Consider the following 23,033-nt stretch of genomic DNA (forward strand, 5'->3'; position numbering starts at 1 on the left):
CATGACATTACTCATTACTCTGCATCCTCTGCTCTGCATCGAGGGGGAGGACACAATTATATAATTAAAAAAATGCTGCACTATTGAACTATCTGAAGGAATGCTTTACATGGGGACGGGGTGAATATATAACGTAATCATAATAAAGATGGTTCAAAGAATTTAATTAAAAGTGCCTAAGGTTAATTGTGTCCCCCCTCCTCTGACTCTGCATGATCATGTGCACCAACAATAAGCAATCAAGATGAATATATAATTATATAACTTCTAATCTACATTGCTTTCATGAGTTCTTCACACATGGACGAGAGCTGCTTCTTCTCTTGCTCCTGCAGACGTATTTAAAAAAACACAGTGGCTGTTTGAAGTCAACGAACAAAGGATGGCTTACAAGTTGTTCTATGCTCTTCTCGAGACTGTCCACCTGCATCTGTAGCTGGTCTTGTTTGGCCTTCTCCAGTGACCTTTTAGCTGCTAGTTCCTTCCTTGTTTGTTCAAGCGTGCTCTCTATTCTGTTCAAATTAAGATTGTAGGATTTCATTGTCATAGACGAACTAAACATGTGAATTAGGTCGAATTCTCTAACTTACTCTTCGGCTTGAATTTTGCTTTCCTCTTTCAGTCTTTTTACTAGAGCAGCACCTTGCTCATTACATTGCTGTAGTTGTGTCTTTCTCTGCTCAAGCAGCTCAGTCTGTTGACCTAAGTTCTTATGAGTGTTTTTTAGCGCCAAGTAGCACTTGTGGGTTTCCTCAAAAAAGTTCTCAAGGTGATTCATGTCTTCACGAATGAGGTTACTCCGTTCTTTGACTAAGTTGATGTCTTTAAGGAAGTTCTGGTGATGCTCAAGCACATCATTCTCTCTTTCTTCATGAGCTTCAACTCTCTCTCTGAACGAGATAACAAATTCTAGAGGTGTTATGAGAGCAGGATATTTTACTCACCTGTGCTGTTGAATTTCTGCCTCCAATTTTGTGACCACAGTTTGATGTGAAGACACGATTATCTTTTGAGTGTTGTCTTTTTGCTGTAACTTTTTGGCCTCTCTTTTGAGAGCAGCTATCTCTTTCCTTAAGGATGCCATCTCCTCATCTTTCTGTTGCATTAGAAGACGAAATAGATACGGGTCCTTACGAAAATACTAAAAATAAAACCTCTTTTTTGGCTTCCTCTCGAGCTTGGTCTATAGCTTCCTCTTTCATCCCAGTGAGGTCATTTTCAGAGTATTTCAACACCTAGCAAAAAATAGCACAGTATAATTATATATCATAAGTGATCTGACTAACTTTGATGAGAGTATCAGTAGGCGGCGTGACGTGATGTTGACTAGGGGGTGGGGCGTCTTGGCCGTCTGTAAAGGACCCCTGCTGTAAGAGGGCGGGGCTTAGAACGAAGACAGGGATTTAGTTAGGTACATTTACTTGCTGTGTGTCTGGTGTGGAGATTAGCTTGGGGCTACTGTCTATGAGTAAAGTGCTTCTGTTGGCAGGTCCTTGTGGGGTCATTGATGTTTCTGTGGAGATCTGCAAAAACACACAAATGAGTTTTCTTGTCGTGAACTGCAACAGCTTACCAAAGGGTTTTCTAGGAAAGCCTCAGTGCTTCCAATTTGCACTTGCTTCTTGCCAGAGGTGCCACCTTTGTTAGTAGACAAGCAGCTTTTTATGCCAGAAGCAGGAGGGGTGTTGAGAATCAGGAGATCACTGTAAGAGACATGGCACTGAAATCAAATTACATTATAACTTGTATAATGAAAGCACCGCAGGTGCTGATGCCTCGGTGGAAATGCCAAAGTTACATAACATAAAGCTACTAATAGCTTTTATACACATGATGAACATTTTTGCATTCATTAATTTTGCTGCATGCAAAATGATCGACCATGATTGTTGTTAAAAACGATCGATGCGAAAAGCTAAAATTAATGGCTGCATCAGCAGAGCCTTGCAGCTCTCTTCTCGCTCTTGTAGCTACCAATAGCTAGCGTTCTAGTGCAGAGGTAACTACTAAGTAGAGTAGCAACACTTGGTAAACAAGTTTGGCTACGTGCTCTTCTGAAAAGGCTGCAATAGCATTCCAAGTAGGCATAACTCGAGAACGATTGCAAATCCACGAATTAAAATCCAAGAAAACATGAATCGAAGCCTATAGAAACTCATACTTGCACTTCATTGATCCTTGAGCAGCTGTAGCAGTCTACACACACACACACACGCACACACACACAAACACACTACCGTATACCTCGCTTGCGCATGCGCACCGAGGCATAATCATTATCATCATAGGGGCCATATTATAAGAGAACACACACACAATGTAGTGTTATTCTTACTCTGAGAAGTTTGGCAAAATCTTATTGACTTTGGGTGAGTTTGTCCCTACTAAAGGGTCAAACTTGACATAAAGACTCTGTCTGGTCAGTTCACTGGGCTCTGATCTATCAGTGACAATATGCTCCAAGTAGTCCACATCAAACTGGGCAGCTGATAATAGGGAAAATACATTGTGCTGTTATGATAGAATATTAATGGATCAACCATTACCAGCCTCCTACCAAGCAAATAATATAAGGAGCGGAAGTGGCTAGATCAGTACCTGAATATTGAAAGTCTTCATCGGTAAACTGCTGCTCAATAACATCATCACTTGGTTCTTTTTTGCTCTCACTGTACAAATATATCTTATGATTTTATGAACAGCGATACAAACCAAATATAATTTTAATAAGACACACTCACATTGGTAAAGTGTCCAGAACATCGTTTAGGATCTCCTGAGGATAAAATAATGAACAAAATTAATGTCCACTCTTGTATCACACACTAGCACAACACACACATGTGCATACATGTACGTATCGTACAGTTCACCTCGGCACATAGCAGCAGGTGTTGATGATCGTCTTTAGACAGGACAGAGGTTCTCTCAATCCAGTTCTCTTTATCATCTAAGCTTCGAATGGCCTCCCACTCGTCAGACATACTCTGAGTGAGGACATTATAAATGTATACACACTACCACAACATTTATATAGATGTGCATGCATGCTCAGTACGGTCGAGGGCCTTAGCTGGCTTGTCAAATTGCTAAACTAGCTCAAATTGCTACTGTTGTATCAATGCACACATGCTTGTTCCTACTGTTCTATTTAATTAAGTGTACACACACAAGGGTACAGTGACAACTCACTTGTCTCTTTTTGTGGTAAACAATGAGGACTACTTTCCCAGCAGCTTTATCTTTCACCTCACACTGGTAGTGACCAAAGTCTTCCTCACTCACACTCCGGAACCTGAGAATGTTGGGCGTTCAGTTGTTCATGTATATTAAGTGTATCACTACAAGGATTATACCTCACACTAGACTGTACCTTTTAGGCATACATTACCTGAAGTGCTTGTTTCTTTCTAACCCAATGTTGGAGTAGCTCTTGCTTCAGTCATAACATTAACAGACACATAATTTATCTTGAAATCTGGACTCATTTTGTACAGTGCAAAGTTCGAACTTGTAAAAATGGGCGGCAACTTTACGGGGTATTCGAACGATTAATGTTGTGGACCCATGATATCGGGTTCCATTGCGGGGGTAATTTCTTCATGTGATTAGAGTAAGAGACTCCACCCAAAAAGATGGCTGATTGTCTGGCGATTGAGCAGAGAAACTAGGCGTTTTTCTTGACTTATCGCTCAATAAGCCTAAGCCTATTCCCACTGCGAGTAGAAATGGAAGCAAACGGAGCTTGGAGACCAACTAAAAATGCTAAATACGGAGTGGGTGAGTTGGTATTCAGGTTTCAACAGCACAAGTCTCCCTGTAGCTACATATCAATAAATGTAGCAAGCTAGTACCGTCATCATACTTTTGGCTCATAGATACTATATTATTAAACTAGCTGGCCTGGCTGTGGCGGTGCAAATCATTAAGGTGGTTCTTGTTTTATAGCTAATGCCTAGATTATTATGTATAAAACGTGCATGCCAGCTAAATCTAAGCAGACACATTACTCTAATAGTAACGAGCATTCACCTGTTATACCTTATTACCCTCTGCACAGTGGTGTACAGCTATGAGCCCCAGAAGGTGACCTATCCGTTCCTAAGGCTACAGCTGGGTGACGTGGTTCAAATACTGGAGGAGAATGCCGGCTGGTATCGAGGGTTCTGTATTAGGGACAAGCACAACAAAGGAATATTCCCTGCCTCACACGTGCATCTCAAAGATTGCACTTTACAAAATTCAGGGTAGGTGGCTTATTAATCGTAGGCACTGTTATCACCAGAGCTTTGTTTCTGGTGTAGTCTATGCTTATGTACTTATGTATGTATGTTTCCACCCCACCTTGATCTCAGTGCTTGTATGATGCGTAGAATGAATAACTTCTCTTAGTACTTACACAATAGGCTTTGTAAATTAGGTGTGTTGACCTTTTAAGTTTATTAGTTGCTCACACCAAATTTAGTTGGCGTTTCCAAAATGAGGTTGTTTTGCTATTTGCACTGATCAACACTCTTGTTGATAGAGAAAGTGCTAACTGTTTTTGATGAGCCTCATACATGTGTTAATGACAAGCCTTGGTCTCATGAGAAAATCCATGATTTCGCTCCCTCTACTGCATGTACAAATGTGTACGATTGTGTTACATGTACAGTACACACTGTTGTGGTATTGCTGATAGCTTTGTTGATAATATCTGATAATTAACCTACGAAGTAGATCTTGCCCTCCCCCCAAAACCAATACTCACTGTTATAGCTTAAATAAAATATATGTCAAGTACATGTATCATTGTGCAGACCTGATGAAGTGGTGTTACCCAAGGAGGAGTCTGTTGTCAAAGAGATATCGGATGTTCTCAGGGAGTGGAGTGTCATCTGGAGGAGACTCTATGCTGTTAGTACCAATTTATACTGAACCATGAATTCCTAAAACGCCTGATTGTTTACATTCTTTTCTCAAATGGACTTTATACTCTACTGTTGTTTTTTGCTCGCTTCTGTATATGTGCATTTCTCTACTGCATGAGTATTGTTTGTGTCTGTGATGTGCTTACCATTACATGTATGAATCTCTCACTGTAGGAGGGTAAACGTCTTCAGTTCCAAGAGCTGACTCAGCTCATGAGAGATCTGCTCGATCGTAGACGTCAGATACAATCAAAGACACTACCTAGGGTAGGTGCCAACTGGTTCATTGATGCAGTGGCTTGTTAATTAAAAGCTTTCTCTGAGTGATTCCCTTTTGTAACCATAGGCCAGTAGTAAGTAAGTAAATTGCTATTTGTAGTCATGTATCCTTGTAGTCATGTATCCACCAAATCTTAGCCTACGGGTATACATGTAATGTGGCACCCAGTCCAAGTAGTCAGTTTTGAAGCTTTAGGGTTGGGCTGCATGATCATAGCCAATTTATGTAACATGTGTATGTCTCTTAACCACATCAAACTTATTTATAGACTGTTTGGAACGCACGGCTAACTAACATGCTGTGTATATGCCCTGTACTGTCCAAACTTGTTCCTAGTACTTTCTTACTGTATCTGCTGTACCAAAGATAATGGGAAAGTGTGCCTACATCGTGGTGGTTCTTGTTTGGCCGATTTGCCTCTAAAATAACCCTAGGTCGTCGCTAACCCACCCACACACCCACTGTTGTTACTATTGTTGTCATTCTTCTTAGTTGCCTGGTAACCAGAACATTGCACTCAACTTTCAATGTTGTTTAAGTACTAGTAAAGCACAACACTATAATTGTGTATAATTATGGCTTGAGGCTTTGTATTATATTTATCCTTCAGTACAGTGTACATCGAAGCCCTTATAGTTTGGAACCATTTACTAGGTCTGCTGTCTTGAAAATACATACTCTAGCACTTCAATCTGTTGTGTGTAAATCCGGCAGCTATATAAACTCACTCGTTTTACCATAGCGACAGGCTCCGTTATGTGACTTGTCTTGTATAACACGATTGCACAAATTAGCCAAGCAATGTAATACTGTTTTTGCTTTGCTTATTTGGCCATCTCTGTCATGTAAGCGTGTTAGCTTTGATCTGTAAAGGCACACTGTTGTGTACACAGTTTGACAGTCCCTCCAGTGAAGCCCTTGTGTTGTTCATTGTGATGCATTGTGTTTGTTGTGTCATGCCCATGCAGGATGAGTTGAAGGAGCTGAAGCTGTTTGTGGCCAGTAAGATTGACTATGGGAACCGACTGCTGACACTGGACCTGGTTCCCAGGGACGAGAGTGGGGCACCCATCAACCCAAAGACAGCTGGTGTCATGCAACTCTACAGTGTGGTGCGTACATTTGCACAATATGGCAAGCCAAACTTTTAAATGGATGTAACGTTTCCCTCTCATTATATTATCCTTCAGTACATGGCCTGTTAAGTGTACATTGAAGCTCTTATAGTTTGGAACCATTTACTAGGTCTGCTGTCTTGAAAATACATACTCTAGCACTTCAATCTGGTGTGTGTAAATCCGGCAGCTATATAAACTCACTCGTTTTTACCATAGCGACAGGCTCCGTTATGTGACTTGTCTTTTATAACACGATTGCACAAATTAGCCAAGCAACACCCATTGTATCCATTTCTAGAGGCTATGTTACCCCTCATTACTCCTCATACATGTATAAAAGCTCAGGGGTACCCTTAGGCCTATGCTTGACTTTCTATATAAAGGCCTGGGGTTTGATATAGAGGTCAGTGTTGTTGCTGCTTAGATATCGGGTGTTTATGACTTAATAGCATATGTGTTTACTTTTGGTCTACGGAAAGGTTAATCATTGTACAGCGTTCATTGTGTATGAAGTAATGCTACTAGTACTTGGCACAACAGTGTTCTAATCCCACACCCCAGTATTTATGGGTGTGTATATAATTATATTCATACATGTACTAATTATTTGCATTCGTTACAGATCAAGCAGGTTTCTCAGCAGCAAAGCAGTTCAGACTCTGTGGCTAATGTAAGCGTTATACATTCATCGATGGCATGTAGACATGAAATTCTACTTGTACAACAATGTATCTTAGCAGTGTATTTAGTAATTGTTAATGCACTGAATGTGTTTTAGAGTCATAATTAAACTTTAACGTTCGTATTTATCCAACATGTTTCATGTATAACAGCTAGCACTCCCTACTGTAGTTTATGTGTGACTGTACATGTATGTACGAGGCCCAGGTTGCAGCTTTGTTATCTTTTCACCCATCTCCAGAAACGCAAGAGCTACATGCAGATTACCACGCAACCCAACTCGACACAAAAGGATGAGCATCATATCTTCCTCAAGTTCTCAGCTCTAGCCCTTCAAGTCAACGAGCCGTGCGAGCTCTATTTCTTCCTCTACGATGCCAGGCAGTCCAAGACTCTCAGGTGCGTTGGCGTGTGCGTGTTGACATAAAAATTGGTGTGCCTGGTACAGCTCTGTTTTATGTGTGTATAAGCTAACTTTGTAACCTTTCAATCACTCCCTAATTGTATGTATTATATGTACGTGTTTTTGTGTCCATGTGCCAAACCTCTTCTGTAGTGTACTGTACACTACTCATGTACATAATCATTTTAACCTGTCCTCTTCCTCACAGTGAGCGCTATGTCATATCCCTGTCCCAACACTGTCTTCCTAGAGATGCAGAGAAGATCAACCAGTGCTTTGCTGTCTTTACTGTGAGTACCAATCTAGTTGTTATTGCACTCGACTCTAAGTGTGTGTGGTGTTGAACACCCCTCTTCATATGAACACACCAACGCACCCCCCCCCCCACACACACACCACACACACACCAACGCACTCCCCCTCCACACACAAACACACACATGCCACACACACACACACACGCACACACACAGGACATTGATAGCACTGATCTCACCAACAAGAACCTCTACCTGGCATGTCAAATCATCCGATTCGGTTCGTAAACACAAAATAATGTGTTTTAGTACGTATGTAGAGAATAGAGCCCGTTTTATTCTATTGACCATCGTCTGACAGACCCCGTTTTAAGTTTACATCACTGTTGCCTTTGTCCAGGTAACCACCTAGAGAATAAGGCCACCACAAACCCACTGCGTAAGGCTCATGGAGCGGCAGTGTGGCCGCTACACGAGTTGCTTGAAGCCAGCCAAAATGGAGACCTGGATGAGAAGGACCTTCAGATGGATGTCTATACGTGAGTGCAATGCCATCGTGCCTTGTACATGCATGTACATACATCTAGCAGCATGGTTAAGACTGGTGAATAAACTGTTAAAAATGTGCCTGTCTGGAATACATGTACATGTACTTATATGATCCTCTCTGAATCTAAGCTTAACATTCAGAAAGTGGCAGTTAAGCTAGGTACCGATTATATAAGTAATTAACTACTGCTGCGACTGACTGTCTTGTGTGTGTGCAGATGCCCTCCTGTTGAGTATCACAAGCTGCTCGACTCTATCATCAAGAAGCAAGGAATCTTCAATCCCACTGACAAGGGAAATGGTAAGCATTGCATGTGTATGTATTACTACATCATGGATCTACCTACAGTCAGTGCCCCTGAGCTAAGCATACACTAGGTATAGAGACCCAAAATGTTGGATAGTGGGCCCTAGCAAATGTATTAAGAAGTGCACTAGCACAGATTGCACAATACGCTTATGTAATAATATTATAGAGAGACTTGTTGGAATGTTGAGCCAATCTCTACCATGTTTATGGTTGTGCTGTGTGTTTATCTCCCCCAAACCCACACACACACACACATACCACACACACACACCACACACGCACACCACATACCACACACACCACATACCACACACACGCACCACACGTGTACAGGTGTGTTCATCTCCCTCAAGCCACTGAAGGGCACCATGGCTAAAGTAAAGGAGGAGAATCCACTGCTTTTCAGGAAGTTCACTGCGGAGTGTCACAAGCTCTATTTCCCAGAGATCATCAGACCCTGTGAGGCTTGGGGGCAACAGGCAGGGTTTCATTTTGATCGAGATGGGCCTAATCCAAGCTGTATTACTGTTAGCTAATTTTGACTTACATGTACAACAGCCCTAAGAAAACCACTCCTACTCTTAGAGAGCTCTACTATTTATGTAACAAGGTTTCACCATACTCTCCTGGTTTCTTCCATTAAATGGGGAGATTTTTGTGAATTCTTACCCTTATGCTCACTGTATGCCTACAGATGATGTCCGACACGATGTGTACCTGACGATGGTGAGTGGTGTGTTCACCAAGGGAACCAAGAGAGCGGATAAGAACGTAGAGATTAATGTGGAGATTCTCGACGACAGGGACATTGTCATACCAGTATGTGCTGTGTGTTGTATAGTTTGTGTGTGCTCATTGTACGCTCCCTGTGTGACAGGCTACCTGTTTAAGTGTGTACTTAGTTGTCAATTAAGTATTCTGATAACCAAGTTTGCTTCTCGTGTCGCCCGAATTTAAGGGTGTTGTATATAGCGCTTGTACATTGTGCCTTGTATGTTTGAGTGGGTGGTGTATACATGTACACTAAGATCATGCATGTAAAAATGTAAGGTGGAATTGTAAGCTGTCCATAACACCCCCAGAACTGCATAGCTGCTGGTATTGGTGAGCCTTGTACCAGTTCCTACACCTCCCTGGTCCAGTACCACTGTGCCACCCCAGTCTTCAATGAGACTATGAAGGTGAGCCGGCCGTCTCCTGCACTGAGTGTGTTTGTAACCAACTGTGTGTGTGTGGGTACCTCCTCTGTGTTTGACTCTGTTGTGTTCCCCTCAGCTCCACATCCCTCCTGAGCTGATGCCCAAGGCCAGAGTCAGGTTCTCCATGTATCACAAGTCCACCATCATCTGTACGTGCCATTAATTATACACGTAGTAGCGTAATTGCAGGAATTGCTCCTTAATTACTCTGCTCATGCAGCTTGGGGTAGGAATATAAGCTCAGAGTATGTACTGTAACTCCACCCCTCGTCCAAAAAATAGTTACGATGTTGCAGTGTGCAGTGTACTCGAATGTTTTCTCTTTGTTGCCCCTGCAGCTAGCCGACTCAACAAGAATGAGCCGTACGCCATTGCTCATCTCAAACTGATGAAGGACGATGACACCACCATTGAAGATGGACAGCATGAGCTATACGTCTACAAGGTTAGTCGGGCCCCTAAAACCAACTACTTGTTGTAGCACTTCATACAAACACATACATGTATCTACATGTCAGTTTAAAGGATCCACTGGAGGCTACTGTAAAGACCGTTCCTATGATCTCCCTGACAATCCCATAGCACTATTTGTACACTAGTCCTACATGTAAATTGCTGCCTCAATGTGTTGGTAGGCCCCACTCTGTACATGGTAGACTAGTAGTACATGTACATGTATAAGTTTATATACGTACATGTATACCGTATAGCGTGTAATTTCGTGGGGCAAAATATTCGTGGTTTTTGTGGTTGGAGGTCTGACCACGAATATTTTACCCACGAATGAAGCGACCTTGCCTACCTCTTTACCGGCAGTACAAGCTCCAAACCACCGAAAATATTATCCACGAAATGTCTCAATATTGCTGAACCACGAATATTTTGTCCCCCGAAAATTACCCGCTATACGGTAGTTTCCTATGTGTGGGTGTAAGTTATCTGTTGTGTACTACACTGTAAGTACCTCCACCTCCCTATACAGTACAAGGAGACTGCACGAGGGGCTTACAAGTACACGTCCCTGCCGTGCATCAATGAGGCGGGCACTCCACAGATAGTCAACAACGACTTACTCTCTCCCAGAGACAGCTTCCTCCTTAGAACAAAGATCTGCTCTACCAAACTCACACAACACGGTAAGAGCCTAGTAGCAGACGTTCTACGTGTACATGTACAGTGTATTTGTACATGTACCACGCTGGGAACTTAATAGTAATGATTAATGCAGATAGTTTTATAACAGTGTACCTATTGAGGAACCTTCTTAGGTGTCAATTTGCTTTTATTATCAATTAATTGCCTGTTTTCCTCTGCTCTACACACACCAGGTGACCTTCACCGACTGCTCCACTGGAGACAGAATGTGGAGCGACTTCCCTCGATACTCACAGCCATGTCAAAAGTCCCTGGCGACGAAATTGTTAAGGTGGGTTTAGGATTTCTTGCTGATTTATCAAATTTTATTTCTCTGGGTAATATGTACCAAATTAATTTTCTGTTGTATAATTATGCAGTTCCTGTCTGACACATTCAATGCTTTGTTCTCAATCATGGAGGAGATGGCAGAGGAAGTGGGAGAACTGGTCTTTGAGGCTCTGGTACGTTGGCTTGTCTGAATGTGTCGCTCCCATCACAATGCCGTATTACTAGAATATTTTGCTGGTGAAAAACCTTTGCGAATGAGCCAAATCAACAGAAAAATTGTCCCTTTGCGATCTAACTGTTGTCGTGTGTATTTACCAATACTAATTTATTGTTGCGAATTGATCAACCTTCGCAAAGTTCGCATATGTTTGATGCTCGCAAAACAGTCTAGTAGTACAGTAATCGCTCTAGAGGAGCCTAGTTACATGTACATGGTTATGTTCTAGGTTCAAAGCTTGAAGTTGTTATAATTATTCATATCTACTGCTCTGATATAGTGTTTGCTGTAACTTTTCTATTGTTGAGATTGCTTTGTTTGTCAACCCCTTCCACTACAGGTGTTTATCATTGGTCTGTTGGCAGTGGAGAAGTACGAGAACTTTAGACCAGTGTTGGACAGCTATTGTGACAAAAACTTCCAGGCTGCCACTGTGCACAGGTACGTACATCGGCAACAACCTGTCTCGCATAGCCTACAAATGTTAGGTGACTAGCATGCTATGCCTTTTGCATTCCATTCTGTATAATTTATGCACATGAGCAAGTCACTGTCTGTATAGTACAGCCCGGTTAATAGCTCCTATGTCTCTACGTTTCAGTGTGTACATACACGAAGCTGTATACTTTTGTATTAAAAAGCGTCTGTTTGTTCACTGAGGGTGAACACTTCAGCCAGGTACTGTATTGTGAATACACTAGTCATTCTATTGTGAAGAAATAATGGTTGGGTTGATTGTGTGAATATCCTCTGTATGCAGTCACCTGGTGGCCAAGATGAAGTGGGTGTTTGACCAAGTGATGATCTTGGATGGTGGCAGAAGATTGAGGGGAGACATCATTCAGAAAACTCTCAAGGTGTGTACATCGTAAAAACAACTGCCACACCCATCTTCATACGTACAGCTTAGTGCCTATTTTATTGTGATATTTCTTTGCCTTGTGTGTGGTTGCTCTCCAGGCTGCCGAGTTTCTGGTGAAGTTCATCATGAAATCAAGAGCTCTCTTTGAGCAGTAAGTTAATACTATTGTACGAGAATTGAACCTAACCCACTCCCTTTTTGTAGACCATAATTACATTGTATGTCAGGGTTTTATCTAGTGGGGGGCAGGGCCCCCCAAAATGCTCAGCTTCCCCTCCAAAAATGTTGTGATGATGTGCAGTATGTACATGTAACTAGGTCTACTGTGATGCACTAGCATGTAATAGGGGGTGTGGTCACCAACTGTGGGAGTGGCCAAACATTTTGCAGCGTGCGTAACAAGCCTTCCCCTCAAACTTTTAATCCAAGCTCATAACACCTCAACAATTTTTTTGCTGAGTGAAGGGGAATACCCTATCACAAGCTCACTGCTATTTAATAGATACCTGGTCTTGAGAGAATTACATGTACAATGTTTCACTGATAATCCTAACCCCTGAATTTTATACTTTAAATGATAATATTATTGTAGGGGCACTCGAGGCAAGGGAAGTGAGACGTTCAGACAGAGTGTCCACAGTTTGCTGACCACCATCTGTGAACTGATGGGCCTGGAATGCGGGGAGAATGAGTTGATAGCACCCAGAGCACAGGCACAGGCCCTCCAGTTCCTACCAGCCACCTTTGACCTCTTCCTCTCCGTACTCAGTGTCGACTCACTAGGGTATGTGGTGATGTGGTGATGTGGTAAATGTGACAAACAGTGGATATGTCATCACTACTGTTACACAGTAATGTAGCAGCGTGCATATGTATGTTTGCAACGAATGATACAGTTGGTATAGTTATACATGTACCTGCTGTAATTATCTATGTACGTGTAATGTGAAGTGATAGTTTCATGTTGTACGCTTGTCCACCCTAATACTGTAACTCTATAGGGCGATTGTGGCTAAGCTTCTTAACAACCTCCGAGAGACTAAGCTGAAGATCTACAAGTCTGTGTTTGTGTCAGCAGTGGTCTCCAGCAAGCTCTTCCAGGAGAAAGGTATGTGTATACCCTATCTGTATTTATGGTGCATGCATTCTGCTGGTGAATTGTCAGTGCCCAACACATATGCATTGATATTAGCAAGTTATTATGACCACCCTAACCAGAATCACTCTGACTGTGTATGATCACGTTGGAGTAACACCTCTTCCCTTGTCCTTCCTCAGAATCTCGTGTGCTGGTGTTGCCAGCCATCCTGAGACACCTGCGTTACCACATCAGCAACAGGGATGACCTCCTCGACAAGTGCCTCACTGTCCTGGGAGCCATTATGAAGCAGCTGCACGACCAGGACCCCGTGAGTGTGTGTGTGGGGGGGGGGGGTTGGCTGTAGCTCTTGCAGTATACACACGTACATATATACATACATAAAATAGTATTGGGTAAACTGTTATATATAGCTTGAGTATGAATTACATGACAAATGCATTCGCTTTTTGGAGAGGGTGTTGAAGCTTACACCCACACTAGTTTAGACGTATGTGCTTGTCTATACCTGTACGTTGTCAAGAGTCCATTGCTGTCACCTTATACCCGTGTGTTGTGTGTGTGCAGGCGTTAGTGGATGAGGAGGTGAATGTGGTGGTACAGAGCATGCTCCACACTCTCCTAGAGTGCTTCACCTCACTCACAGAGAGAATGGACAAGGTACCACCTACAGTGGTGAGTTGCTCTGCTTGCTGTCTACACTGTTAGTTGCTTGGTGTATAAATGTCACGAAATATGTTGCTATAATTATAAGCACTGTACAATAGTGGATTGTTTTGCATGTAGTTTCGTTATTAGTTGTGTCAGGAGTTCATGCACTCCTGGTTGTGTGTTATAAAGATAAACATACAGTGTACGTACATATAGATAACACCGTACACTTTTAGTGTCTTTGATCATTCAACAAAAGGTATAACTGGTAGATATACGTTATTGTACATCTGTATTTGTTTGTGATAGACGTAGAGTTAACTATAATAATACACATATGCTTTTCCTTGTTTGTAAGTCGGTGTGTTCTATTGACCTGGTGCAGGGCCACTGTGTGGTTGTGCTGATGGCTGTGTTGGAACAGATGACCCCTCGACACTACCAGCAACTGAGGCTCTCTCTCATGGACACCTCTAACACAGAGTCTGTCGACCTCGGGGTGAGGGCAGGACTACTGTGTGTTTGTTAAAGAGAGGCACAGTCCCTTTTATAAATTTTTGAGGGCTCGTTTCCTTATAATTATACGTATACACTTTTTACAGGAGTTCATTTTGTGCACATTCAATGCGTTTTGTGAGCTGGCGGCCCTCAACCTCTATGCCAATGTCTGGACTGTTCTCAAGCTACAGCTCAACTAGTATGTGCCAATGTTCAACTTTTGAGGGTACTCGTATCTTCTGCTTCTTTGATAATTGTACAAGTATAGTGAGTCCTGTAAAGGAGAAAAACTACAGTATGGATGTGTTATCAGCTAAGAAAAGTTGTTTTGAAAATGGTAGCAAGAAGCTGTTTCATGTGTTCTCCCTTTGTAGTGTTATACTTCGTACGACCAATGCACTGTCACGAATCCTGGTGGAGGACTTTCTGGGCAGCGGTGAGAACGACGCTGTCGCAGTCACGTTCAACCCCTCAGTGAGTTTAGCTAAGGCAGTGAGCTTACTAGTATTGCAGTAAAGTATGGATGTGATACATGCACTGTACACCTGAGGAGTTTTAATGGCAGCGTACATGTATGATTTCTGTTATTATGTATGGTGTACTTGCCTGCAGCTATGGCAAAACTTCTTCCAGCTGGCAGTGGCCTTCACATGTCAGTACCCTCTCCAACTAGAGGTCATGAGCGAGGTCAAGATGAACAGGGTGCTCACCAGGTAGGCTCTATATATATATGTATGTTACAGTACCAGTGTTGCTTTCGTTCCCTCGGATGAGGGGGTAGTTCAACCTAGTTTGTAAGTTATTAGTAAAGGGTGTCTATGTTGTTGATTTATTGCTTGAAAAAGCATTTAATGAGCACAAACAGCAGTAAGTCAGCAAGTTATCCACATGTAACGTGGACTTATGATTGATTCCCACGTGTTTCTATCCTCATGCAGCTATGGTGACATGCGTATAGCCATGAACTCGCTAATGGTGAGCAAGTGGCAGGCTCTGGGCAACTACCAGGGTCGCTACGTACCTGGTATGATTGGCCCCTTCCTCAAGGTCTCCCTCATTCCCCACAACTGTGAGTATAATCCACTATCACTCACACTTCCCCCCTTCTTCCCCACTATGTAATGTATTCGTGTACACACACCTTCCCCTTCCACTAATGCACGTTTTATACCTTGCCTGAAATATTCTTGCGTATCGAAACTTTTAACTGAACTCCTCAGTCAGTGTATCTTACAGTACACTAGCCTAGAGTTGTCATCCCTCCCTCGATTCTATTGTTGACGTACTTGCTTTCTCCTCCAGCCATTCGTCGGACCACCATACCCATCTTCTTTGACATGATGGAGAATGAGTTCAAGTACAGAAAGAATTTCCACATGGTATGTTACTAGAGTGGAGTCTTTAGATTGCTTGTACTGAGCAATTTCAGGACAAGCACTGATTGTTCTGTCGAAAATGTTCAGCTTACAGAGATTTACTTGTATCGCATATTAGCAGTGCCTGTTTTTCTAACGGTAAAACTGCTCTAGATCGTGATTCATTTACGTTACATGTTTGTCATGTCACACATGTAATTCTAGTGGCAGGGTACACGTACAGTAGTCAGTATGGAGTTATGATATTATATTGTTGCTGTTTAGATGGAGACTGAGATGATTGACAAGCTTGACTTGTACATCAGTGGAGGAAATGGGGACTCAAAATATCGCCAGCTACTGTACCACATGTGAGCAGTTCGCTTCAGATTTTGTGTTTTTTCTCTCTGAAATTGTCAGCAATCCTTTTAAACTTACCACCCCTACCTTGCTTATTGTATTGGCCCTTAGTATTGATATCACATGACTGTCATGTGCCCAGGTTGTCGGAGAGGTGCAAGACCCACCCCCACATGGACAGGGAGGCTGGGATGCAGTTCATCGAGAGTTTGGCTGAGCTATTGCGCAGACTGTTGGACTACCGTACTGTACAGCAGGGAGATCGCGACCTCCACATGCACGTCATGTTCAATCTGCTGGTGAGGGAGACTACATGTAGATGGTATTTATCTGTACAGTGACACTTCTGGTCTTGTGTAGTACTCATCACTCAGTTCATTGTATACCTGTTTGTATGTTTTCCACAGAACTTCTACAAAGAAATGGGAAGAGAAGAAATCTACATCAGGTAGGAAGCACTTCAAGAGTACAGTATAGTAACCACCTACTAGTGCTCATAGGGACAGTTAACAATCCAGAATGTAGTTTAACGAACGTAATGGTGGCAGTATCTTTGTGCCAACTGCAATAGACCGTTGATTTATGTGTCCTTCTTCCCTGCACAGGTACATCTACCACCTTGCTGAGCTTCACAAGTCCATCGGGAGCTGGGTGGAGGCTGGCTTCACTCTGTTGCTGCATGCACAGCTGCTTCAAGTGAGTGCTCTCGTCTAACTCCTTATGTAGTGTTCTATCAAATGCTTGATTTTCATTGCCGTCTTCTTTCTGTTTTGCAGTGGTCTCAGCAGATGCAGAAACAGGAGGGACAGTACCCCAAGCAGAGTAGTGCTGATCGGAAAGAGTGCCTCTATCATGACATCATTGACTATTTTGACAAGGGAAAGGTTAGAAAACTGTTCGTCTTTATGATACATGTACGTGATAGTCTGTACATGTACGTGCTAAGATCGTTGTAATCCCACCCTGAGCTGCAATATATGTAGCTTGAGGTGTGTATAATCATGTGATTTCCGTGACAGCTGTGGGAGTGTGGTATTGAGCAGTGCAAGGAGATCGCCTCTCAACTGGAGACAGTCACCTTCAACTTTGAGAAACTCAGCGAAACACATGTAAGATTCATATATCTCAAACGATGAGTTGCCATCACCCTATTCTCTCCCTCAGAATACGATAGCTCGGTTCTACTCAAACATAGTGCGAGAGATTCGTGCAGAGTCAGAGTACTTCCGTGTTGGTTTCTATGGCGGATTCCCTCCCTTCCTCAAGAGCAAGGTGTTCATCTTCAGAGGTCATGAGTACGAGAAACTTGCAGACTTCAACTCCAGAATGTCCAACCTCTTCCCTAATGCTAAGGTACATGTATGTCCTTCATGTACAAGCACTCAGTAGCCTTTTTTTTTTGCTATATTAGCCACGTTTTTTTCATTTTCGTATCTTATATAGATTCAGTATGTGCAGTAGTTAGTTTGATACTGTACAGGTACATTGTGTGCTTTTAAGTTGCACCATTGGGAATTGAGATCATGTGACACTGTTGATCTCTGTTACTATGTTACTAATGTGTTGTTGCTACAGTTTATGAAGTCCCTGGAGCCACCTGGTCTAGACATCATTGAGTCTACTGAACAGCGTATCCTTTGAATGATAATTAAGATACTCTGTGTGTGTATACAAAGGTTCTTGATAGACCATTTAGAATGATCACTGTACATGTACATGTATGAGCTTGCCAATGTCTTACAATGTATACATGTAATAGTTATTATGCGCAAAACGAGGTATACGGTAGCGTGTTTGTGTGTCTGTGTGTGTGTGTGTGTGTGTAGACTGCTACAGCTGCTCAAGGATCAATGAAGTGCAAGTAAGAGTTTCTATAGGCTTCTAGTCATGTTTTGATTTTAATTCGTGGATTTGCAAAATAATGCTTCGTTCTCGAGTTATGCCTAGTTTTGCTTACTTGGAATGCCATTGCAGCCTTTTCGGAAGAGCATGTAGCCAAACTTGTTTACCGAGTGTTGCTACTCTACTTAGTAGTTAGCTCTGCACTAGAACGCTAGCTATCGGTAGCTGCAAAAGTAAGAAGAGAGCTGCAAGGCTCTGCTGATGGCAGCCATTAATTTTAGACTTGAACTTTGGCATCGATCGTTTTTAACAACAATCATGGTCGATCATTACCCACTCTTTGAGTTTGCATGCAGCATGCAAATTAAAAAATAATGTTCATTATGTGTATAAAATTAAGCTAGCTTTATGTTATGTAGCTTTGGCACCTCCACCGAGGCATCAGCACCCGCGGTGCTTTCATTATTACATGGCAATGGTAGTAGATGTACATATACATCATGTATGTGTGAAATCCCTACAAGTGGTGAGCATTTGCTACTCTGTACATGTGCATGGTCAGAGGAGGTACGACAGGCGCTGTTCAGCTCTAGCAATTAGTCTCTGATTGAACACTAATTATCCACCCACGTACAACATTATTGCTGTGTCCAATCAGAGGACGTTGTTGAACTGCCGACACAGCAATAACATTGTTGTGGGTGGATAATTAGTGTCCAATCAGAGACTAATTGCCAGAGCTAAACCGCGTCTGTTGTACCTCTAGTACATGGTATGTGAATGTTGACCTTGACAGCTGCCCGCCAGACATCCAGTCGTGTTCGGTGGAACCCATCCCAGAGAGAGAGACCATGAGCATGTTTGATGGCAAGAATGTGACTGAGTCCATTGTTAGGTGGGCTCTACTTACACCACATACTTGTACATCTGTAACTGAATGTGTGTCAGCTCTCTCTGGTATCTTTACTTCATGCAAAATTCCAGTCACAACTTTGAAGTGTGTGCCTAAAATGAATGACAATTGCTTCTCAACTGACAGGTTCTACCACACCAACTATGTGCGACGTTTCATGCTCAAGAGGCCGTTTCATCGCGGGCAGAAGGACAAGAGCAACGAGTACAAGGTTTGTAGTTACATGTGTAGTAGAGTGGCGTATTAAGTATGTTAGTACCAGTAATGTTATTACCAGTGTAATTTATAGTGTCTCTTTCGACCATATTGTATCCATCCTTGATCTGGTATGGTTATCTGTGTGTGTGTGTGTGTGTGTGTGTAAGTGTGTAAGTAGCTCATTCTTAGTAAGGCTAAGCCCTTTAGCTTGATGTCCTTTATGATTCCCCCCACCCACAGACCCTTCACACTGAGTGCACAGTGTACACAACTGCCCACCGTTTCCCGGGTATCTTGCGCTGGTTTGAGGTCGTCGACACGGAAGTGGTGAGTCAGACTAGTACAGTGCATTGGGTTAAAACTTATTACTTTGTGTAAATGTCTCATAATAATTATGCTGACTAAGCATATAATAACCGAGCATTGTGTCTGCTAGGGGCAATGCATTACTTGCACATGACATACATATAGTAATAGATAGCGCTGTTTCTTTTGCACTGTCAGTATGCATTAAAAGCTTTATAATAATGGCTATAACGCCAATGTGCTAGCTGAAATCCAATTGTTCCCCCTCCCCTCCCCACCCCAGATTGTGAAGAACCCAGTTGAGAACGGTATTGAGATGGTGCTGGACAATGTACAGCAGTTGAAGACGGTCATCAATCGGATACGCTCTGACCCCTCCCAGTCTACCAACCCCCTCACCATGAAGCTCAACGGCACTCTGGATGCTGCCGTCAATGGAGGAGTCAGCAAGTTCGATGTACGTACACACACACACACACACACACACACACACACACACACACACACACACACACACACACAGGGGGCTGTGTGTGTGTGTGTGTGTGTGTGTGTGTGTGCGTGTGTGTGTAGACTACTGTCCTGTGATGCATGTTGGCTTACTGTTAATGCTCCCATATTTAGCTACATACAAATTTCATGCGTGTTATAACTGACTTCAAATAGTTACATTTTGTAGCTCTGTATAATGTAATATCCACCTATCCAAAAGCTTTCGTGGATTGTGTGCTATGAGCTAGGTTATGTTATTCCTTTCCTTGTCAGGTGTTTTTCACTCAAGAATTTCTGGAGAGCAATCCTCGCTGCAAGCCACTGCTGGCCAAGCTCAAGAAATACAAGGAAGACTTGGTGAGAACAGCTAGTAGTAGTTTTGTGAGCCAACAGTAATGATGTCACTAAGACATAGTCCCTCGTATGTGCTCTGTTAACATTCATACCTCACAGTGCAAGGCATGTGAGGAAGGTGTTGCCCTTCACGCTCAAGTGGGGCCAGAAAGTATGAAGGAGCTGCATCGCAGAATGGAAGAGCTTCTGGAGGACTACAGGTAAATATCTCTAACTAAGAATTAAACGCTGTACATGTACATTCTAATTGAGACGTGTGAAATGCTCCTGTTTTGTGTGGTGTCAACCTATTGTGAGCCCACCTTTTCTTTGCTCTTACCTATCTCTGCTTGCAATGTTTTTAGGCAACTGTTAAAGCATTGCCTTGACTATAATGTTCATACAGGGCTCGCTATGGTGGTGGGTTCTCAGCCCAGGAAGATCCGTACGACCCAGTCACATTCAGTGAGCCAGAGTTCAAAAGAGATAGGCTTCTCTCTTCCGCTGGACCAAGAAGAGACAAGTTCCGAAAAAGTGAGTCCACTCAATTACACTTGAGTGTCTGTCAACCTAATTTAATTTGATTTTAGGTGATCGGTCTACAACAATATCTAGTGGAAGACCCCCATCCTTCCATGAAAAGTCACTAGAAAGGTATGTACTACGCACTAAGGCTACCTCTTGCATACCATACGGCATACATGTAGCACTCACAGTAGATTATAATTATGTGCTTGGGATACTTTTATAGAAGTTCAGCAACTGCATGTAGCTTGGAGTATGTATTATTGTATCTTGCTGTAGTTCTGGGTCACCCGTTCTTCGAAGAGATCGGTCAGCTACATCAGCCAATGACCTTGGATCAGTGAGTTAACCAGCTCACTGTGTTTGTTGACTATATAATTGTGCTCACACAGGATTATGACATTGCTGGTTCTTTCCAGAAGCACCGTCAGTTCGGTTCAGGCTCCAGGTTAGAACCTCCTGCCCCTCCAGTGCCCACACATAAAGGTATGTAGTCTCTATAATTATTCACTCGATATCATTGCTGTACTATTTTCGTTTTTGCAGCCGAAACTCCACCCGCTCCACCAATGAGAAGAAATATTATTCGTAAGTGAACTGTATGCAGACAATTATGCCTTACATGTATGTACTGTAGACGCAATAACCATTAATACCAGAGCTTTCCCTGAAGCTCAGTAGAAACTCAAATGCATTGTTTTCTCCTGGTGTAGCTCAAGGCAGTGTGATCAGTATGAGCAGTGTTGTATTGGTAGACGAGTCTCCACCCCCCGCCCCACCTCGCTCCACTTCTGTCAGAATGAGCATGAGTCGGAAGGACTCTTCACGAGAGGACTCCCCAGCATCCACACCAGTTGTGAGTTGGGCTCCTCCATTGTGTGTGCATGGGCATGCATTTATTTGTAGCTTTAATTGTGATGCATGTGCTGGGACTTATACCTGTTGATGAATTCTTGACACAAGCTCTTTCAGAATACCGTATAGCTAGAAATTTCTGCGGCCCAAAAATTCTGCGAATAGCTGTAAAAAGACCTTTAGCGGATAATATTTCTGCGAATTACACTTTCAACTGTTAAATTAGGTGTGGATAATATTTCTGCGTTTACTCGGAATTCGCAGAATTTTTGGGCCGCAGAAATTTCTAGCTATACGGTATTGGCTTGATCAATGCAAACAGGGTCTAGACCCCACCCCCACCCTATAAGTTTGCTCTTTTAATATGTGTACAATGTGTGAATCACTTTCTTCCTTTCTTCAGGATGGTAACACGCCGGTGAGCTCTCTCCGTGACCTGTCTGAACCGCAAGTGCCCAACAATCAGGAAGCAGGTGCTGAGAACCCCACCTCTACCAGCCCAGATGTTCCTCCAGCCCTGCCCGCCAAGAAAGCACGGAGAGGAAATGTTAGTCATGCTAATGTAGTGTTCATAAACTACCTTAAGGTGATATATTTTCACAGGTAGACTAGCTTTTCTTGCAATTTCACTGTTTAGCACATTTTGCTGGTATTAAAGTTGTTAATTCATAGCGCTTGTGTGGTTTTAATGACCATTTTCTAAATATCCGTGACTACAACCATGAGTACCCTTTTTTGCGATTTTACTCACATTCGCAGAAATAGCAGAAATTAATACTCGCGAAAATGTCTCGTTGCCTGTAATAATTATTATGGTATATATGTATGGTAGTTGGAAATGTGTTTACTGTAATATCACGTCCCCTTTGCAGTCGGTTCAAGTATTGCAAGGAGGTCCGCCCACTGATGAGTCCACCTCCTAACAACACCATATTTGTACCACCATGAGTCTATAATAATTATATCAGATCTAATTTTCTATGCAAACTATTATTATACTCCATTTGTTCAGTATTATTAGTATAATGCTAGCGATTTTTCGAGTGCTAGTTTTTCTAACTTTTAGTAGGTGTGCCAGCTGTATTGATTGAGTTCATATAATATAGGATTCAATTCCAGTGTTAATTTGGGTGTTTTGTGTGTTACCTGACAATAATACATCTCGGCATGCAGTGCCATTTGAAGTGTCTTCTGAAGAACTGTCTTCGATCTGAAAACTGCATGTATAGCGGGAAATTTCTGCGGAATGGCTTGAGAACCCCTATATATATAATTATAAGGAGAAATGTTTGTGGTTATGTGTTGCCAATAATATATAAACCACACCCACTGTTAACAATTAAGCTTTTGCATTCGTAGAAAACAACATCAGAGAATCCGTATATTGTTAACTGT

At 42.4% G+C, this 23,033-nt stretch overlaps 2 protein-coding genes across 4 annotated transcripts; one reads left to right on the forward strand and one right to left on the reverse strand.

The window, feature by feature from the left end:
- Positions 1-216: 216 nt before the first annotated feature.
- On the reverse strand, positions 217-3,543 carry LOC135331844 (transforming acidic coiled-coil-containing protein 3-like). Of its 3 annotated transcripts, none has more exons than XM_064527105.1 (14): positions 3,392-3,543; positions 3,193-3,295; positions 2,874-2,987; positions 2,742-2,776; positions 2,599-2,669; positions 2,336-2,486; positions 1,574-1,703; positions 1,422-1,523; positions 1,287-1,364; positions 1,155-1,235; positions 945-1,096; positions 591-890; positions 392-512; positions 217-329 (listed from the first exon to the last, which is right to left on the reverse strand). In XM_064527105.1, the coding sequence occupies exons 3-14, from the start codon at positions 2,982-2,984 to the stop codon at positions 273-275; spliced, it is 1,389 nt and encodes a 462-aa protein (XP_064383175.1). In that variant the 5' UTR covers positions 2,985-2,987; positions 3,193-3,295; positions 3,392-3,543; the 3' UTR covers positions 217-272. The 3 variants fall into 3 exon arrangements, with proteins under 3 accessions (XP_064383175.1, XP_064383174.1, XP_064383173.1); XM_064527104.1 differs by having other exon boundaries at positions 1,287-1,367; XM_064527103.1 differs by having other exon boundaries at positions 1,287-1,367; positions 1,416-1,523.
- Positions 3,544-3,596: 53 nt separating this feature from the next.
- On the forward strand, positions 3,597-22,825 carry LOC135331835 (dedicator of cytokinesis protein 1-like). Its single transcript, XM_064527091.1, has 54 exons — positions 3,597-3,780; positions 4,061-4,247; positions 4,800-4,896; positions 5,085-5,177; positions 6,159-6,302; positions 6,931-6,978; positions 7,231-7,388; positions 7,601-7,682; positions 7,866-7,929; positions 8,050-8,188; positions 8,417-8,499; positions 8,842-8,967; positions 9,203-9,327; positions 9,591-9,689; positions 9,784-9,856; positions 10,046-10,152; positions 10,690-10,843; positions 11,036-11,133; positions 11,222-11,305; positions 11,690-11,790; positions 12,110-12,206; positions 12,310-12,362; positions 12,804-12,995; positions 13,213-13,319; positions 13,490-13,620; positions 13,878-13,985; positions 14,347-14,460; positions 14,564-14,658; positions 14,834-14,933; positions 15,072-15,172; positions 15,398-15,528; positions 15,762-15,838; positions 16,100-16,185; positions 16,317-16,473; positions 16,582-16,622; positions 16,780-16,870; positions 16,951-17,058; positions 17,194-17,283; positions 17,339-17,527; positions 17,750-17,804; positions 18,824-18,911; positions 19,056-19,140; positions 19,368-19,454; positions 19,717-19,890; positions 20,199-20,282; positions 20,379-20,479; positions 20,665-20,792; positions 20,849-20,912; positions 21,063-21,123; positions 21,176-21,269; positions 21,330-21,371; positions 21,497-21,639; positions 22,042-22,185; positions 22,511-22,825. Exons 1-54 carry the CDS (start codon positions 3,729-3,731, stop codon positions 22,559-22,561), a joined length of 5,583 nt encoding a protein of 1,860 aa, XP_064383161.1. The 5' UTR covers positions 3,597-3,728; the 3' UTR covers positions 22,562-22,825.
- The last annotated feature ends 208 nt before the right edge of the window (positions 22,826-23,033 follow it).

The sequence above is a fragment of the Halichondria panicea genome, chromosome 2 (genome assembly GCF_963675165.1).
Source record: "Halichondria panicea chromosome 2, odHalPani1.1, whole genome shotgun sequence".
Lineage (NCBI taxonomy): Eukaryota > Metazoa > Porifera > Demospongiae > Suberitida > Halichondriidae > Halichondria > Halichondria panicea.

Excerpts from the sequence above, each read along its gene's own strand:
- LOC135331844 (XM_064527103.1), bottom strand. The coding sequence starts at position 2,984 with ATGTCTGACGAGTGGGAGGCCATTCGAAGCTTAGATGATAAAGAGAAC. Across the intron at positions 1,236-1,286 it reads CTACTGATACTCTCATCAAA|GTGTTGAAATACTCTGAAAA; the intron begins GTTAGTCAGATC and ends ATTTTTTGCTAG. Across the intron at positions 330-391 it reads AGAAGAGCATAGAACAACTT|GAGCAAGAGAAGAAGCAGCT; the intron begins GTAAGCCATCCT and ends ATACGTCTGCAG.
- LOC135331835 (XM_064527091.1), top strand. The coding sequence starts at position 3,729 with ATGGAAGCAAACGGAGCTTGGAGACCAACTAAAAATGCTAAATACGGA. Across the intron at positions 8,968-9,202 it reads CCCAGAGATCATCAGACCCT|ATGATGTCCGACACGATGTG; the intron begins GTGAGGCTTGGG and ends GTATGCCTACAG. Across the intron at positions 15,529-15,761 it reads CTCCCTCATTCCCCACAACT|CCATTCGTCGGACCACCATA; the intron begins GTGAGTATAATC and ends TTTCTCCTCCAG.